This window comes from Quercus lobata, chromosome 2 (assembly GCF_001633185.2).
Source record: "Quercus lobata isolate SW786 chromosome 2, ValleyOak3.0 Primary Assembly, whole genome shotgun sequence".
NCBI classification, from domain to species: domain Eukaryota; kingdom Viridiplantae; phylum Streptophyta; class Magnoliopsida; order Fagales; family Fagaceae; genus Quercus; species Quercus lobata.
In genome coordinates, this window is record NC_044905.1 from 20,893,136 (window position 1) to 20,912,966 (window position 19,831).

Here is a 19,831-nt window from a genome sequence, read left to right on the forward strand (position 1 = left end):
TTCTAAAGGTACCAAACTTGTCATTGTGTAATTTGGTTCCACAATCAAAGAGTTATTTCAGCCAAGAAGTTGAAATGGTTCAAGCAGGAAATTTCAAAAGTTGGATTTCTTCCAATTTCTTTGAGCAATTTTAGGCAATGCGGAGAAGATCTGGCGATTCCATGCATAAAGTGCTTGGGGGTCTAGGGGGGAAAGGGTTCGAATCCCAGGGTTAGACACATATTTTTATTATTTTCAAAAAAATTATCAAAATACTAATTCATTATTATCATGTATTAATAGGTAAATGCATTTATTTCTATTACTTTATTTCTATTACTAATAATAGAAATAAATGCATTTGCCTATTAATACATGATAATAATGAATTAGTATTTTGACATAAATGCAAAAGACATTATAATAATAAATTAGTATTTTGACATAAATGCAAAAAACTTGATGAGAATTCTCAAGGAATATATATATGGTAACAGAAATAAATGCATTTACCCATTAATGCATACTAATAATGAATTAGTGTTTTGACATAAATGCAAAAAACTTGATGATGTGGAAGACTAGATGAAGAGAATTCCCAAAGAATATGCCCCTTTTTAGAACATTAGATCATAATGGCTTAGGTTCCCGTTTAATACACGTTCAAGTATAGGTGTAACTATTTTTTAATGTTACATCACTTAATATTATTATGCATTTACCCATTAATACATTATAATAATGAATTAATATTTTGACATAAATGCAAAAGACTTGATGATGTGAAAAGGGTAAATGAAGAGAATTCTCAAGGAATATAAATATGGTAATAGAAATAAATGCATTTACCCATTAATGCATAATAATAATGAATTAATGATTTGACATAAATGCAAAATAATTGATGATGTGGAAGGCTAAATGAAGGGAATTCTCAAAGAATATGCCCCTTGGTAGAACCTTAGATCAAAATGTGTCCTTCCAAAAGAAAGACCCTAGGAATATGGCCAAAGGCATGCTTATGGCTTAGGTTCCTGTTTAATACATGATCAAGTATAGGTGTAATTATTTTTTAATGTTACATTACTCAAATTTTTTTATTGGTTTAATATATTCAAAATTTTTGTCCTTAACATGTATGTTGAATTCATGATAATTGGATGTTCTTTAATATTTGATAAAATATTTTATAAATTGAATTATTATTTGTAAGGACACGATTCGTCGCGGACCGTAACGGTGTCGGGTTCGCACGTGAAAAGGCCCTAACAATATCATTTGTAGAGCGTGGGTTTGGAAGGCTAGGCCTTGATCGACAGGCGGTGAGTTTTTCGTGGTGTTCGTACAAGTTTAAGTTTTCCTTCACCCTTGGAGTCTTTCTCCTGGAGGTGGGCTGGGAGGCTCTGGTTTTTGGCCATTTTTCCCAACCCCCTCTTTAGGTTACTTATTTTTCCTTTTATATTTGCCTGCGTTCATTGTCCTTCGTCCACGTATAGGGTCAACCTTTCCAAGATTGATACTTGTCCCATCAGCCCATATTCAAAGTCGTTGGGGGTGGTTGTAAAAGCCAAAGAATGCGGCTCTGTCAGGTTCAGAGCATTGAATGGCAGTAAGGGCAACTTTCCCCGGATATTTTAGATCTTTCTTCCAAGTTTCAGTCCTATACCGTTTTTACCCCTCTTTTAGAGGGGACTTTGGGTCTGCTGAGGACTGAGCTGTCCTCGGCGGTATCCATAGGCTATTTTGTCGAGCTTGGGCCATAGCCTTCCTCGGCTTGGGCCTTTGGATTCTCCCCGGGTAGATGCGCCTGGCCCATAAATCATTTGGGCCCCACATTATTAATTTTTTATCATCTTATATTTTGCAAGTATAAAAAAATATAAAGAGGAAATGTAATATTTGACCAAAAATTTATATTTTTAAACTATTAGTGACATAATAATATATAATTAAATACAATTTTCCTAATATAATCAGTGATTTGTAATATGATCAAAATTTATTTCTCAAATATTATGATATATCATACACGAGCCATAAAATAATTTATTATTAAAATTTTAAAATTAAACTAATAGCATATATGCGCATTGCATGGGACACTGGCTACTTTTTGTGATTGAAAATTCTTTTTACAAATAATAAGTATTGTCCAGTATTTAAACATATTTTTCTTGTGGTCAAATGATGAAATAATCATTAAGTAACTTTCTATTCTCTCTTTTATGTGAAACCAATTAATAAAGAAAAATCTCTCTCTCTCTCTCTCTCTCTCTCTCTCTCTCTCCTGCTTTAAGTTTTTTTTTTTGGATAAGTATGTATTATTCCAAAAATGCAAGATATACAATGAGTTTCGAAACCTGCATTTGAGGACCCTACTCTCCAACCCCAACACTCCCTAAACCTAGCTTTCCTAATTGGAAAGCACCAACAAACTCTCACTCCTGAGAGTACTAATAAGAAGTAAGAACACCACTCCAAGGTCCAAGAGGGTTGAACAGTAAGACCGAGCTTACTAACTACATGTGACAGCGGATTTTGCTACATTAAAACATAAGAAATGAGCTACTATCTATGGGGGCTTAGATTTCATATCTCCCATTATTTCAACAAGTTTAGAAGGTTGCTACAGGAATACCTTTTGTGACCTTTTCCCTTACTGGCTGAAGATCTTGAATTTTTGTTTCTCTTGTACTATCAATCATAAGTGTTAATTTGTCGCAAAATATAGTGACACGTTGAATAAGGGAGACATTTGTAATTATATAGTCATATATTTTGGCTATGACATGAAGACATTATACTATAAATTGAATATATTTTCACACATTTTTTAGACATAAAATTTATCATACTCAAGTATTTTTTTTTCAATAAGACTTAAACTTATCCTAATTTTAAAGATTATTAAGATGGGAAATAGTATATACATTTTCTAGAAAAGGTATATACTACAACAAAATGTATTTTCAGTGATGAAAAAATTCGTCACTAAAAGTCTAGTTTTTCATCGCTAAGGACCTTTAGCGACGAAATCTACCAATTAGTGACGAAACTCATTTCGTTGTTGAAACCCCATCGCTAAAAGTCCTGGCAATGAAAACTTTTGTCACTAAAAGTCCAATTTGTTTAAAAAAAAAAAAAAACTTTTAGCGACGAAAACGTTTCGTCGCTAAATGTTTTCCTCGCTAAAAACACTATTCAGTGACGAAAATATTTCGTCACTAAAAACACTTTAGTTTATTAAATCATATTTAGTGACGAACGATTTCATCATTAAAACTATTTTCGGGTATATATAGTGATGAAAAAGTTCGTCACTAAAACTATTTTTAAGAAAATCCAAGCACATATAGTGACAAAAATTTTTGTCACTAAAACCATTTCTTACAAAATTATGCTACATTTAGCGACGAAATGTTTCGTTGCTAAAAAAATTTTTTGTTGCTATATTTGGTATCTATTATCTTCATCACATCACTAAAACCGGAATCAGCTTCTTGCCCTTTTGATTGCTTGGCGTTCCAATTCCCCTTTCCTTGTCCTCTTAGCCTTTGAGAATCTGCTTTTTTCAATGCGTGAAGTTTATAGCAGTTAGGTCTTATGTGTCCTTGAACTCTATAATGGTGGTAGAAGTGTTGAACTTGAGGATTTCTTTGAGGCTTTGGGAGAGACTTCCCTTTAGCCTTGGGTTTTACCACAAATGGACTTTGAGGTTTTGTTAAAACCTTTTGAGCAGTTCCATTTGGCTTCTTCTCCACTTTTACATTCTCAACACTTGGAGTTGCTACCATTGGTTCTTTAGCTTTAACAAATTTCATCTCCCTGGACACATTGGCACTTGAACTATTTTCTCCTGAATATCCTAAGCCGCTTTTGTCAGAAAAAGGCTTTTGATGTGCAAGCACTTCGTCAAGTTTCTTGGAGGCAACGCACTCCACTTTGACATTAGCTTGAATCACTTCAAGCTCAAGAAACTTGATCTTAGAGTAGGCTTTCGTTAGTTCTCCATTCTGCACCTCAACTTAACATTTCGTTTCTTTGTACCTCATAAGTATACCCTTGTAGTCTTGTTCAGCTTTCTTCATTTTTCTGAAGGCTACCTTTGCCACTCTAGCATACTCTCCGATTTTCTCAAGAAGAGAATTATAAGATTCTTGCAATTCCTTGGTTCCTTCATCTTCATCATTAGATTCTTCCCCAATTTCCATAGACTCTACTTTGGTGTGCTCACTGAGTTCTTCCACTAGAAGGCTCAAATCTTCCAATGAGTCCATAGGTGCAATGGCCATAAATACGGAGTAATTTCCTTCTCCGTCACAACTTTCTTTCGAATCAAAATTGGAACCATCTGGGTAACTAATGGTGGTTGCAAAAACTTTACCCTTTGCTTTCAAATATGTGGGGCATTCTTTCTTCACATGCCCATGCCCTTTGCAATTAAAACATGTGACCATTTGAGACGGTGAAGAATCTTTTGAATCCTTCTTCTTGAAGTCTTTCTTGTCCTTCTTGAAATTTAAGAATTTTCCCTTCTTAAAAGACTTTCCATCTCTCTTGAATTTTAGGAACTTACGGAAGTTTTTAGCAAGGTATGCCACATCCTTTTCAACCTCATCCTCATCCGAGGAGTCTTGAGCTTCCAATCTTTCATTGATTGTCTTGAAAGGAAGAGATTTGCTCTTCCTTTGAGATGGTAGAGATAGCTCATAGGTTTGAAGAGAACTGATGAGTTCTTGAATTTTAATCTTATCAAGGTCTTTGCTCTCTTTGATGGTAGTGACCTTTGCATGAAAGCTCTTCGGCAATGATCGTAGAATCTTCCTCACAATCTTGAAGTCCTCCGTCTTTTCTCCCAAGTTGAATTTCCCAATCACCACTTCATTTAGCTTCCTATAAAATGAGTTGAATGACTCGTCTTCACTCATCTTCAGCTCCTCGAAGTGTGTGGTAAGCATTTGCAACTTGGTGTCATTCACCTTTTTGGTGCCTTCATAGGTGGTCTCCAAGATTTGTCATGCCTCCTTGGCAATTGTAACATGAGAGACTTGTGAAATTCGTCAAGAGAAACACCACAGAAAATAGCATTTAAATCCTTGCTATTAGCATTAGCTGTTGCAAGAGCTGCCTTATCCCATATGGAGGTGGCCTCCGGCCTAGTCCATCATATCTTGATTCTTGACAGCACCCCAAACACTATCATCAATGGAACATAGAAATGCCCTCATACGGACTTCCCAAAAAGCATAATTGCTCCATCAAAGTATGGAGGAGCATTAAGCGATTGAGATCGATTCATCTCAAAAAGGGTCTAGGATCACACTTAAGTAATGAAACCATAGCAAGTGCACTTGCTCTGATATCAATTGAAAGTTCGAATATGTGTGAAAACACAAGAGCTGTTTAGACCCCTAAATTAAAAATTATGGCTCAGTTGACTTTACTCTAACTTAAACTAAGTGCGGAATAGAGTAAATGTGAGCTAACAAACAATATAACTATTCTAAGCCATATTCATCAAATATTAACAATAAAATGTAAGCTAAAAGAGTAGGGAAGAAGAATGCAAACACAAGATAACACTCTGATGTGTTATTGAAAAGGAAACTGAAGAACTCGGCGAAAAACCTCTCTGCCGCCCTCCAAGTGGTAAATCGACCCACTAGAGAATAAGTTGGAGTACACGAATAACAAAAGACCCTCCAAACTTAGTCTACCCCATGTACTTTAGCCTTCCAAGCTCCTACTACCAACTAACTTGAAGAAGCCTTGTCTTCTCTAACTCTCCGGATTACACAATTCAGCCTGATTGCATCCACCAGACAAATGACTTTTTCCAATGCTTCCTAGAAACACCAAAACCTCACTTTACACTCAGGATGGATGTGGTAAGTGTTTGAGTTATCAACCTCTCAAGGATTTGGATATGGAGAGGTAGGAGTTGAAGAAAACCACAATGGATTGTGTAGAGGATTGTGGGTATGACAATCTTTAACTCTCAAGAGTTGTGGTTAGGGTTTTCTCTCCGAAAGAACTCCTCTCAATATGTGAGTATATATAGTGTAGGTAGAGATATAGTGTATCAGATATGACAGAATAACAAAATAGAATATTTTGTAGGTATCTTGCGGGAAGGCCTTACTCGCGAAATACTCGCGAAAACCAGCTGTCACCACATATCATGACTCTTCGCATTCTAGTCATGTGCTGAGCACATGGTTTCACTTTGCGAGAAGTCTTCTTGTGAGCTACCCGCAAAAACTCCTTTGATCTTTAATTTGTCTTGAGTCTTCACACTCTCTCACACACAACTCATACAAAGAAATTCCATATAAAATATAGGGTACATAAGATTTAACTTAATTATAATCAAGTTTGGCACGGAATTAAAACCAACACAAATTAGTTGTAAATAACAAATTTACACAAATTTTATGATATAAACTAATTTGGTGGGGTTGATTGGTCAGGCCATATGCGCAGTTGCAGATGTAGTTGAACCCTTGCCATTTTTAGGACTAAATAATCTCTAACTAGGTTTTCCATAGCCGGCCATGTTCTCTATTTAGGACATTCATGTTGATGATATCATAATAAGATTATATAGAGTATTGCTTTAGCTAATAAAACAGACTTCTGGAAACTAGATGAAATTCGATTCAACTTTATAAACTTAAAACAGCAATTAAAAGATAAACCCCATTCCTGTATTGAAATTTGAAGAGAACAACAATGAAAAACAAGCGCGAAGTCTTGTAAAAATTAAAGACAGGCAATGTTCTTAGATACGATAATTATGAAGAAAACACTTAAAAAAGACAGAAAACTAGTTTCTCTCAGGAAGGGGATAGCAACACCCATAGGATAGGGATAGGGCATTCTAGTTTCTCCCAGAAGAGGAGAAGCCATTAATTATTAGGCGGAGCAGGATGACCATCTCCACCAACTTCATTCTGCTGCTGGTTCCTTGAGTTGGCAAGCATAAAGGCACGTTGCAAGGAGGATATAATATCGGGCGGTTCTAGCTTCCCATTGAAGGCTGGATTCACATGGATGCACCTTCGGATCTCATCCATAGTCAATCTTCTTGCTTCGTTGATGTCTCCATGACCAGTACGTATTTGATAAGTCCTGAAAGGGTCACATCAGCAAATTGTTAACAAAAAGAATAAGATTCTCTCCATTTTAAATCTTGTTTATTTCGTTTCTTAGTTTAAATTTTAATTTGTACCTCTTAACTTTTTATTACATGTAGAGTTCATTTAGAAACAATTTATTTAATTGAATTGAAATTTTTTTATTAAAAGTATTGTAGATAAAACTATAAAATAATTGAAATAGTACAGTAGAACTTATAAATAGTACAAAAAAGTGAAATGAAACCTATGAATTGTAATAAAAATAAGCTAAATAGTAAATAAAATTGACTTTTTAAACCAATGCCAAACGTAACTATAATATGTAATTCTCAAATCAACCTCTCCTAAAAAAAAAAAAAAAAAAGTTGGGACATAAACCAAAAGTGGGAATTTTCAATTTTGTGCACAGGGAACGACCTATGTAACTCGTACCTGAAATCATCCACAGTCAAAAGCGCAGCGGCTTGACCGCACAAGCTTCTGTTATAGGGTGCAAAGTCGCGGAACTCATGCATGAGCATGGCCAAAGCCTTGCAACGCTCTCCCCTAGCCAATACAACAAAATTACATATATGATTATTAGCCTTAAACATTAAATTTTGCGTTGTAGTTAGAAAGGACATGGGAGTAGAAAGTTAAAGTTTTTAAGTTTAATTACTCTTCCAGGATTTCAAGGAATTTCTGTCTTCTAAGTTCATAATAGATCTTGGTCGAGAACGAGTTTTCATGGACATCAGTGAAGCCATCGACATATTCCTCGGCTTGATCGAATGCTCCATTGTGCACCAAGTCCTCAAAATACCTCATGTTGAAGTAAAAGCCTGATTCGCGTTCAAGGCTATCCAAGAAAAAACCAAGTAACATGTTATATTATATATTTTAAAAGATGGACAGGAAAGTTGGAGACAAATTAAGAGAAAATTGAAAACCTACGTCCGAGCTGTTTCTGTCAGGTTTTTAATTTCAAGGAATTTGGTAATCATAAAAAGGAGCTCTCTGTTCGGATTAGAGTTAAGGTCAATGTTCTGGTTCTGGGCAGCCATAATCACAACAGACCTTTCATGTTCAAAACATGCAAATAAAAAAAAAAAAAAAATCAGTACGCCAAAATGGTAACAAAATTATGAAAAATATAACAGATCTATAAGATTAATATTGATTTAATTTACAAGGAACCAAACACAGGCGGAATCAATAATTTCACTTTTTGGGGACCAAATTAGCAATAATATATAAAGGCTAAATTTTTTTCCCTGTGGTAACTAATAAATTACTCATTGTACAAAGAGTTTAAATTTTAAGAAAAATAATGAATTTAATTAATCAATTTAACACTCTTTCTTCACATATGAGCCTAAACAATACTTATGGTGATGTCTAAGTTCTAACAGGTGAAATTTTCTCAGATGTGTAGCAAGGAGGAGATTGAGTTTATGATAAATTATCAATTATCTCAAAAATTTAAATTTTTAGTAAAAGAATGAATTTAATAATTCAATCTACCAATAACAAGAACCCAACCCAAAAAAACAAACACACACATGCGTAATTTTCACATGAAATTTTCAGTACTCTTAGATGTACTTTCATAGTCAATCATATATAAATATTATAAATTGACTTGAAATTTATGAAATCAATGAGACAGGACAAAGAAAGAAATGTCAAACTTGGATGAGAAAAGTAAAGGGCGAAGGAAAGATTTCAAAGTGGCTAAGAAAAAGACTTAGGATTTTTATTCTTCCTAGCTCTTTTGTGAAGTTCAGAGAAGAGAAGTCTCACTTGAAGAATTCTTTCTCTAGATCTGTCTTTCTCTCTTTCTATCTGAAGCTCAATTAGAGGCTGTGCGTGGACATGGTCGGAGGAGCATCCAATTTAAAGAACAGGACCATGGTCATGTTTGGAAGGTTTGCCATATATGTATACGGTTTTGCATAGAGAAACACATTTGGACGTTACATGTAACACCCAATGTCCTCCATGCTACTGTGACAGATAATCACATTCACAGCCCCCAATAAGAAGTAAGAACTAACCATATATACTTGGGGCGTTTCAGAAACATGCTCCAAGAGCAGTGCTCCAGTTCTCTAACACGTAGCAGTGGTAAATTTCGTGGCGGAGAACCCAAAGTTGTTCAATTTTACTGCATCTTCAGCGTTAACCTTTTACGGTCTTGTTGCACATTGTCTGTGAAATTACTTTTAGTAGCGGTAGTTTTAGTTTGGGAGAGTTTATTTTGGTTGATTTGTCAAGTTTAAAAAATAAGTAGGATAAACTTACAGTTATACATGGGAAAGAAAATTGTTTAACAAGTTTTACAAACCATTTATACTAAAAACAAGTTTTACATAAATTAAACAAACTAGAAATAAGTTGTGATATTGTTCATAAAAAGAAGAAGAAATAAGTTGTGATAAATTAAATGATACTTGAGAATTAAGGTGTTAATATATATATATATATATATATTTTTTTTTTATTTATTTATAATTCAATGTTACAATGAGAGTAGAAAATCTGAACACTATATATTTTTGTTGGAAATATCAGGAAGTACCAGTTTAATAATAAGACTCTTGGCAATTTAGGCCGGTAAGTTATGGTTTGAAAATTTTCACATTGATAAATTATTAAAACCACTTTTGTCATCTACAAAAAAACGACACACTATCTTAGATTCTCAATACTTGTGAAAATAATGGTACTAGGCTTATTAATAACTTACAGTTAGTAATCCGTTATCTTCCAGCAATTCGGATTACATACAGTTACTTAATAATGAGTACGTGTACTTAAGTGAGATTTTACGTTTAAAAATAGAGTGGAACCTATATGGAATGAAATGTACTAATAACGATATGCTATATCAATACTTATGAAAAGTATGGCAATAGACTAATTTGATATCTTAAAGTTAGTTATCAATTATCGTCCAGCAGCTAGAATTGCATGCAGTTACTTGCCAGTAAACACGTGCACTTAGGTGGGATTCTACATAATCAAGGAAATACTAACCCCAGACCTAAAATTTAGAAAATTACATAAAAATATCAAAATTAATAAATTACAAAAATTAAATTGCATATCATGTCCTGCATCGTATCGCTCCATTTGAAAAAAAAAAAAAAACCACATCCTTGCATTAATATTGGAGATTTGACATCTTTAATGTCAAATGAATAAAATATTTTGAATAATGCAACCCTTTTTATTTCTTCCAAAACTTGCAATTAATCAATTGAGCAACTTGAAATTTTTGTTTCCTTGATCTTCATGCAATTGAAAAGATTCACCAAATAATACTTGACGATCCAATCAAATCTTTGAACCCCAATAAAATCTATAAAAATTGATGTATTGCCTACCACTAAAATAATAAGATGAGATTTGCAATCATCTTATTTGATTTCATCAAGAATTTTGACAATTTTCTCTACAATTTCTGCCTTATGTGATTTTAATTCACTTTAATCTTCATCAATTTTCTCAAGAACATCCCTCTCTTCTCTTTGTTTGTTTGTTTTTTATTTTTTATTTTTATTTATTTATTTATTTATTTTTTTCAAAATATTTTTCAAGCAAATCATTTTCTTTAACACACAAATTTTCAACTAGAGATGATAAAACTTTTTTTTTTTTTTGAGGGTGTATATCCAAAAGGGCCATAGTGATGATAAAACTTGATTTCTTTTTTCAATCTCTTCAATATTTTCTTTAAGAATTGACTTTGTACTATTAACCCTCAAATCTACTCCTGACACTTGATTTTTTATTAATTTACAAATTTATAATCAATAGTTCTATAGAGCAATATATCATAATAATCATGAGAAAATAGAAATCCTCTTTTCATTCTAATGTGTATACCAACACTAGAAATTCTAACAATTTTCTTCAGGGGTAGAGGGTGGGGGTTCTGGGGAGCCAAGGCCCCCCTTTGATTTTTCCAAAAATACCCCTCCCTCTCTATTTTAATGTTTAAAATCTAAAATATTGAGTAAATTTTAGTTCATGGCTCTTGTTTATTGTTTAAAAAAAGTATAAATGCTCTTTAATTTATTATTGTCTGCTTTAATTTTCTTTTAATATTGACTTTATGAGCATTTAAAGCATAGGCTTATAAAAATATATAAGTAAATCTTTGTTGCAAAAGAATTTTTTTTCTCCAAAAATAAAGTCATACACATTTATATTGAGAGAGTTAAGGCTATCGAAATACAATAATACATTTAGCTTGATTTCCCTTGGGTAACTTTTTTGGCTCCACCACTTATTGTCTTTCAAACTAATATGTTTACTCTTTTTTTCTTTTCTTTTTTTAGAAACAAAAACACTCACAAGGAAGAAGGAATGAGATTTAACATAAATACATATCACAAAGCAGTGGTAAATTTCATAGCAGAGAACCCAATGTTGTTTGATTTCACTGCACCTTCTGCGTTAACCTTTTACGGTCTTGTTGCACATTGTCTATGAAATTACTTTTAGTAGTGGCAGTTTTAGTTTGGGAGAGTTTATTTTGGTTGATTTGTCAAGTTTAAAAAATAAGTAGGATAAACTTACAGTTATACATGGGAAAGAAAATTGTTTAACAAGTTTTACAAACCATTTAAACAAAAAACAATTTTTACATAAATTAAATAAACTAGAAATAATTTGTGATATTGTTCATAAAAAGAGAAATAAATAAGTTGTGATAAATTAATTGATACTTGAGAATTAAGGTGGTAATATTTTTTATAATTTAACGTTGTAATGGGGGTAGGAAATTTAAACACTAGATATCTTCATTAGAAACACCAAAAAGTACCAGTTAAGTAATAAAACTCTTGGCAATTTAGGCCGGAAAGTTATGGTTTGAAAATTTTAAAACCACTTTTATTATCTACAAATAACAACACACTATCTTAGATTCTCAATACTTGTGAAAAATAATGGTACTAGGCTTATTGATAACTTACAGTTAGTAATCCATTATCTTCCCGCATTTAGGATTACATACAATTACTTAACAATGAGCACGTGTACTTAAGTGAGATTTTACTTTTAAAAATAGAGTGGAACCTATATGGAATGAAATGTACTAATAACGACATACCGTATCAATATTTATGAAAAGTATGGCAATAGACTTATATGATATCTTAAAGTTAGTAATCCGTTATCATCTAGCAGTTAGAATTGCATGCAGTTACTTACTGGTGCACGTGCACTCAAGTGGGATTCTACATTCAAAAATAGAGTGGAGCCTACATGGAATGAAATGTAGTAATAGTAACATAACACCTCAATACTTGTGAAAAAAGTATGGCATTAGACTTATTGGTAACTTATAATTAGTAAATCCATTATCGTCCAATAGTTACACCTCAATTCCGACTAATTACTAGTTTTAGCAAATTAGTCAATTAAGCCCATGTAATTAATTGACCAATTACATAATTGCATGGATAAAGGCAAAATTCAGAAAATCCTCAAACACACACACACACACACCCAAATACAAGATGTATTTACAGATAAAAAACCCAACAAGAAGTAAAAAACTCTTCAGAGCCTAGCCCAGTGAATCAATCCACTAGTATATATAGATAATTGCGATATAGCACACTTATAAATCCTCCAAGTTCTAAGTAAGTGTAGATGTCTGAGCTCTCCACTCTTGCTAGCAACTGGTTGCACCAACCCTTTCTCTTCGCTAGCTTTTGATTTCTCAAGTTGAGACACCAACCACAAATCCAAACTCTTGTACACTTTAAGGCCTCCTCAAAATAGAAATCCTCTTTTCATTCTAAAGTTTAGACTAAGAGTACTAAAAATCCTAACAATTGTCTTTTAAACTAGGCTCATGCTAACGAGTGCCCTAAGGGCACTCGTTAAGAATCCATTTTAGGAAAGTTTTGACATCACTTTTATGGGAAATGAAAAAAGCTGTTAAAATATTAATTGCTTTTTTTTTCTTTTTCCATAAAAACTTTCTTTAACTGGTTTCTTAAAGAGTGTCCTTAGCATTTCCCTTTAAACTAATGTGTTAAGTCTTTTTTTTTTTTTTGGAACAAACACATACAAACTTGTCTCAAAAGTCTTTGTAATTTTTAAAAATGAGTGAGACAAATTATACTACACATAATATATTCTTTTAAATAATGTGGACAATTATCGATCTTTTTATTTTATTTTATTTTATAATTTTTAAAGAAACAAACACATACTACCATATTAGCTATACTTAATAAGCATATTACTACATCAAATTCTTAATTATCTTTTATTTTGAGTTTGAAAGGAAAACATAAAAAGAAATAACGATTGTGTCTTTCCCTTCTATAGTAAACATGCAGTTGCATAAAGAAAACAAACTTCTGAAAACTAGATGATATTCGATTCAACTGAGTTCAACTTCATAAACTTAAATTAAAGATAAGCCCCCATTCCTGTGTCGAAATTTAAAGACAACAATAATGGAAGACAAGCATGAAGCCGCTTTCCCTGTGTTCTAAAAAAACTATTAAAAAAAAAAAAACCCTGTATGCTACGAAATGATAATTTTTAAGAAATCATCACTTCTCTCAGGAAGGGGATAGCACCACCCATAGGATAGGGCATTCTAGTTTCTCCCAGAAAAGGAGAAGCCATTATAATTACTAGGTGGAGCAGGACAACCATTTCCACCAACTCCATTCTGCTGCTGATTATTATTCCCTGAGTTGGCAAGCATAATGGCTTGTTGCAATGTGGATCTGATATTTGGCGGCTGAAGTTTCCCCTGGAAAACCGGATTAGCATGGAGGCACCTTCGGATATCATTCATCACCGATCTTCTTGCTTCGTTGACGTCTCCATGACCAGCAAGTGATTGATGATGCCTGAAAGGGTCATATCAGCAAATTGTTAATAAAATGGAATAGAATTTTGACCGTTTCAAATCATGCCTATTTCTTCCCTTTCATAGTTTATATTTTATTTTTTACTTAAACCTTTATTTTTTTCCCATAACCTATATAATTCTCGAATCATGTTTGGCATATCTCAGACTTTGCAAAAGTGGGAATTTTTAATTTTGTGCACTGGAAAGACCTTATATAACTCATACCTGAAATCATCCAAAGTCAAAAGAGCAGCGGCTTCAGCGGAAAAGCTTCTGTTATAAGGTGCAAAATCGCCGAACTCTTGAATGAGCATGGTTAAAGCCTTGCAACGCGCTCCACTGCCAATACAACAAAATTACATATATGATAAATAAATAGGCATAAACATAAATTTTGCGTTTTTGTAGCTAGTTAGAAAGGACATGGGACTAAAATTAAATTAATGTTATAAGCTTTATTACTCTTGTAGGGTCTCAAAGAACTTCTGCTTTCGAAGTTCAAAGTAGATCTTGGTAGAGAACAAGTTTTCATGGATGGTAGTGAAGCCATCGACATACTCCTCGGCTTCACCGAATGATCCGTTGTGCACCAGGTCCTCAAAATACCTGATGTTGAAGTAAAAGCATGATTCGCGCTCAAGGCTATCCCAGAAAAACAAGTAACATGTTATGTTATATTATTTATTTACTAGGGGAAATAAGCGAAATTTCAAAATATGGATGGGAGAGTTGGAGAGAAAAATGAAGACTTACGTGCGAGCCGCTTCTGTCAAGTTTTCATGTTCAAGGAATTGAGTGATCATGTAAAGGAGTTCTCTGTTCTGGTTCGGGGCAGCCATAATCACAATAAACCTTTTCAAAACATGAAAATGAACAAAATCAATACGTACGTCAAAATAGTGACGAAATAATGTGAAAAATATAGCGGATCTACAAGATTAATAATATTGAATTACAAGAAAGCAAACATGGGCGGAATCAATATTTTCACTTTGTGGGAACCAAATTAGCATTATAAAGGCTGAAAAATATAACTTTTTTCTGTGGTGACTAATAAATTACTGATTATACAAAAAGTTTAAATTTTTAAATAATGAATTTATTCATTTAATTCAACATTATCTCATTAAGTGTAAGCCTAAACTACCCTTATTTAGTGGTGTATAACAAATGAAATTTTTTTTAAATGAGTGCTAAGGTGGAGACTAAGTTTATGATAAATTATTAATTATTTCAAAAGGTTAAAATTTTTAGCAAACGGGCGAATTTAATAATTCAATCTAACAATGATAAGAACCCGGCACATAAAAACACACACATGCGTAATTATCACATCAAATTTGCAGCATTCCTAGATTTACTTTCATAGTCAGTCATATATAAATATTATAGATTGACTTAAAATTGATGAAATCAATGGGACGGGACAAAGAATGAAATGTCATCTTGGATGATAAAAGTAAAGGGCAAAGGAAAGATTTCAAAATGGCTAAGAAAAAGACTTGAGGATTTTTATTCTTTCTATCTCTTTTGTGAAGTTCAGAGAAGAGAAGTCTCACTTGAAGAATTCTTTCTCTAGATCTGTCTCTCTTTCTTAGAGGCTGTGCATGGAAATGGTTGGAGGAGCATCCAATTTAAAGAACAGGACGAAGGTCATGTTTGGAAGGTTTGCCATATATGTCTATGGTTTTGCATGGAGAAACACATTTGGCCGTTACATGTAACACCCAATGGTCTCCAGAGTCCAGGCTACTGTGACAGATAATCACAGTCCCCTATAAGAACTAACCATATATACTTGAAGCTTATCAGAAACATGCTTCGAGAGCCGTGCTCCAGTTCTCTAACACGAAGCAGTGGTAAATTTCGTGGCGGAGAACCCAAAGTTGTTCAATTTTACTGCATCTTCAGCGTTAAACTTTTACGGTCTGTGAAATAATTACTTTTACTAGCAGTGGTTTCTGTTTGGGAGAGTTTATTTTGTTTGATTTGTCAAGTTTAAAAAATAAGTAGGATACTAGGATGAGCATACAGTTATATATCGGAAGGGAAAAAAAAAAAGTTTTACATTCCATTTAAACAAAAAAAAAAAAAAAGTTTTACATAAATTAAATAAACTAGAAATAAGTTGTGATACTGTTCATAGTAAGAAAAATAAATAAGTTTTGATAATTTAAATGATACTTGCTAATTAAGATAGTAATATATTTTTTATAATTCAATAATTACAATGAGAATATGAGATTTAAACACTAGATATTTTTGTTAAAAACAGCACGAAGTACTAGTTAAAAAATAAGTCTCTTGGCAATTGAGGCGGTAAGTTATGGTTTGAAATTTCACATCGATAAATTATTAAAGCTGCTTTTAATTATTATTATTATTATTGTAGGGGTAAAGTCCCCAGATCAAACAATGGGCCTTGGGCCCCATATAGAATTTGACTGCGTCCGAGGAGAATGTGTGGGCGCCAAAAGGGCTTTCGGCCCAATTCTTATGGGCTAAGTTTTGTTTAAAATGCGGTCCGAGGAGAAATGTCTCCTCGGACGTACTAAGTATGGCTCAAACATGCACCCTACTAGTAATAAAGAATGACTCCAACGAGTATTAGTAGCAGGGATGAGTCCCACAAGCCTGTGAGAGGGAAGAGAGTATAGGATGTCAAGGGAGAGATCACAACTGCCACATTAAATGCATGGCAGCTGCTTTTCTAGCCGCATTAATGTAGAGAGGACTGGCGAACAGTGTTACCTTGGCTACTACAACTCACAGAAAGATGGGGGAGATGTTTGATGGGATGGGCACTTAAGTGAAGGTTCAGATGATCAACAGGTGTAAGGATCTGATGACTTCAAGGGGGCTATATAAGAGAAGGGAGTCCCTATGAAGAGGGGGACTGAAAAAAAGAAGAAGAACTTAGAACAGAAGAAGGAGAGAAAGACCATAACTTTTGATCAGGAACAGATGTGCACCCCATACGCCTCATTGGACCGAATATCCAATGGACATGAAGGAGATTTTCTTATGTTCGATTGTTGTATGGCCCAAAGTTAACTAACACTCACTTTGTTAGGGCCTAGTTCTGTAACCCGCTCTCTACAAATTCATTGTCTAGGGCTCCTTGGGCCAGAACCCCATACCTGTTGGGCCTGGGCCTCGAAACGCGACCCTACAATTGGCGCCGTCTGTGGGAAGAACTCGTATCTCGACAAGTGAAACCGTTAGAAATGGAAGGATCAGGTCCGCGCCAAACCGGACACACAGACTCCCAACGGCAAGACAACTTTTTGAACCTCGAACAGGAGAGAGATCAAGACAAGCAGCGAGAGGGTAGTGTAAACACCTCCCACACGAGCAAAAGTCACTCAAAAGGGAAAGATCACGCATCCCATAAGCGAAACGATCATAGGGCTCTACAGCAAGAAATCGACGACTTGAAGAAGAAGTTACGCCGAGCGCAATGAAAGCGTCCTTCACCTGGCTCGGACATTAGTGATGAGGAGGACAATGAGTACAGGCGGAGATCAAGAACCCCTCCAAGTGAAACCTTTTCCTATGAGGAAGAGCAACCTCGCAAACGCGGCCACAAAAGCCCATCTTACCAAGGCCTGGCAAACGACGCCATGAGTAAGGCCTTGGACCGCATCTTTCAGTCGCCTTTCACGCGTAGGATAGAGGGGGTTAAGCTTCCTCGGCGGTTCCACCAACCCACCTTTGCTATATATAATGGTCGGACGGACCCAGTAGAGTACGTAAGCCAATTTAACCAGAGGATGACCGTCCATTCCAGGGACGAGGCGTTGATGTGCAAAGTGTTTCCGTCTAACTTGGGACCCATGACGATGAGATGGTTTGATGGCCTCAAGCCAAACTCCATAAACTCTTTTAAGCAGCTGATATAGGCTTTTGGTTCCTGCTTCATAACTAGCAGCAGAGTCCCTCGGCCCCTAGATTCCCTCATGTCCTTGTCCATGTGAGAAGGAGAGACACTGAAGGCCTACTCAGACAGATATTGGGAAATGTATAATGAGATAGAGGGATATTACGATGACGTCGGCATTAGCACATTCAAGAGGGGCCTGCCGACAGAGCATGGTTTAAGGGAGTCCCTGATAGGAAAACCAGTCACTAGCGTGCGCCAACTCATGGACAGAATCGACAAGTACAAGAGAGTCGAAGAAGACCAACAGACGGGAAAGGGCAAAGCGAAGGTTGTCCCTCAGGAGAGGAGGGACTTCAGGTCGGACCGCTTTAACAGCAGCAATCGGTCGAGAAGGGATTACTCGGAGCAGTCTGGATCCATAGGGGCACAGGTAGTCCATGCTGTGTTCCGAGAACCATTACATAAGATCCTAGAGAAAGTGAAGAACGAACCGTTCTTTCAATGGCCAAGTAGGATGGTAGGCGATCCCACGAAACGTAACCAGAATCTGTATTGCGCGTATCACCAAGAGCCGGACCACACCACCGATGATTGCAGAAATCTGAAAAACCACCTAGACCGTCTGGTTCGAGAGGGGAAGCTGCGACATCTGCAGCATCACTCTGTCGGATGGCAGGAGCAGTCGAACGTCGAAACAAGGCAAAGCACATTGAGACCACCCATTGGCACGATAAATGTTATTCTCGCCGCACCAGGACGGACCGGCTCCCATCCTTTCAGAGTAATGTCGGTGGGCAGGCTCCTCTTTGAAGCTGACGACAGGAAGTCCAAGAGGGCTAGGGGGATGGCCATGCCCCTAATCGGATTCTCGGATGAGGACAAATTGGGAACCCTCCAACCCCATGACGATGCCCTAGTCGTCATGCTCAGGATTGGTGGATACGACGTGAAGAGGATGCTAGTCGATCAGGGCAGCGCCGTGGAAGTGATGTATCCCGACTTGTACAAGGGGTTAAAGCTGAAACCGGAGGACTTGACAGCATACGATTCCCCTTTAGTGAGTTTCGAGGGAAAAACCGTCACTCCGAAAGGCATGATTAGGCTGCCTATACAAACAGACTCTGACGTGGTGGAGGTGGACTTCATAGTGGTAGACGCATACTTCCCCTACACTGCCATCGTAGCCAGATCGTGGTTTCATGCCCTAGGGGCTGTGTCATCAACCTTATACCAAAAGGTGAAGTATCCATCGGAAGGTCGAGTGAAAGAAGTAATAGGGAACCAAGCCATGGCCCGGCAATGCATGGTGTCAGCAATCTCGCGACGACCGAGTACTGAGCCCTCCACCTCAGCCGAGAATGACTTATAGCAATTAATGACCCCGGCCGTAGCCTCGGGTAGCGAGGGACCTACCGAGGAAGCGAGTTGTGAGGATTTGGAGAAAGTTCTTGTTGGCTTCGACCCGGAAAGATTTTTTCAAGTTGGCTCAGAACTACCGCCCCAAGAGAAGGAAACACTAATTGACTTCCTCAGACAGAATGTGGACGTGTTTGCATGGGACGCCTACGAGGCTCCGGGGGTCGATCCAGATTTCATTTGTCACCACCTTAATGTTAGCTCGGCCATAACACCTAAGAAGCAGCCTCCTCGGCGACCGTCGAAAGAGAATGTAGAGGTTGTGAGAGAGGAGGTTATAAAATTGAAGAAAGCAGGGGCTATCAAGGAGGTATTCTACCCCGAATGGCTGGCCAACACAGTCGTGGTGAAGAAGAAGAGTGGGAAATGGCGGGTCTGCGTGGACTTCACAGACCTGAAAAGGGCCTGCCCGAAGGACCTTTTCCCTATGCTGCAGATAGACCAATTGGTGGATTCAACTGTGGGACACCCTCGAATGGGCTTTTTGGATGCCTTCCAAGGCTACCATCAGATACCCTAGCCGCGGAGGACCAAGAAAAAATG

The 19,831-nt window shown here is 36.0% G+C and overlaps 2 protein-coding genes across 2 annotated transcripts; one reads left to right on the forward strand and one right to left on the reverse strand.

Annotated features, from left to right (window-relative positions):
- Nucleotides 1-6,887: 6,887 nt before the first annotated feature.
- On the reverse strand, nt 6,888-15,679 carry LOC115960965 (protein TPR3-like). The gene is made up of 5 exons (XM_031080006.1): nt 15,549-15,679; nt 8,052-8,174; nt 7,777-7,956; nt 7,551-7,664; nt 6,888-7,110 (listed from the first exon to the last, which is right to left on the reverse strand). The coding sequence occupies exons 2-5, from the start codon at nt 8,159-8,161 to the stop codon at nt 6,888-6,890; spliced, it is 627 nt and encodes a 208-aa protein (XP_030935866.1). The 5' UTR covers nt 8,162-8,174; nt 15,549-15,679.
- Nucleotides 15,680-18,008: 2,329 nt separating this feature from the next.
- Nucleotides 18,009-19,241, forward strand: LOC115960974. Its single transcript, XM_031080016.1, has one exon. It carries the CDS (start codon nt 18,009-18,011, stop codon nt 19,239-19,241), a length of 1,233 nt encoding a protein of 410 aa, XP_030935876.1.
- Nucleotides 19,242-19,831: the final 590 nt, after the last annotated feature.

Coding starts and splice junctions, on each gene's coding strand:
- LOC115960965 (XM_031080006.1), bottom strand. CDS start 8,161: ATGGCTGCCCAGAACCAGAACATTGACCTTAACTCTAATCCGAACAGA. Junction 7,957..8,051: donor CTGACAGAAACAGCTCGGAC/GTAGGTTTTCAA, acceptor TTTCTTGGATAG/CCTTGAACGCGAATCAGGCT. Junction 7,665..7,776: donor TTCCTTGAAATCCTGGAAGA/GTAATTAAACTT, acceptor TGTATTGGCTAG/GGGAGAGCGTTGCAAGGCTT.
- LOC115960974 (XM_031080016.1), top strand. CDS start 18,009: ATGTATAATGAGATAGAGGGATATTACGATGACGTCGGCATTAGCACA.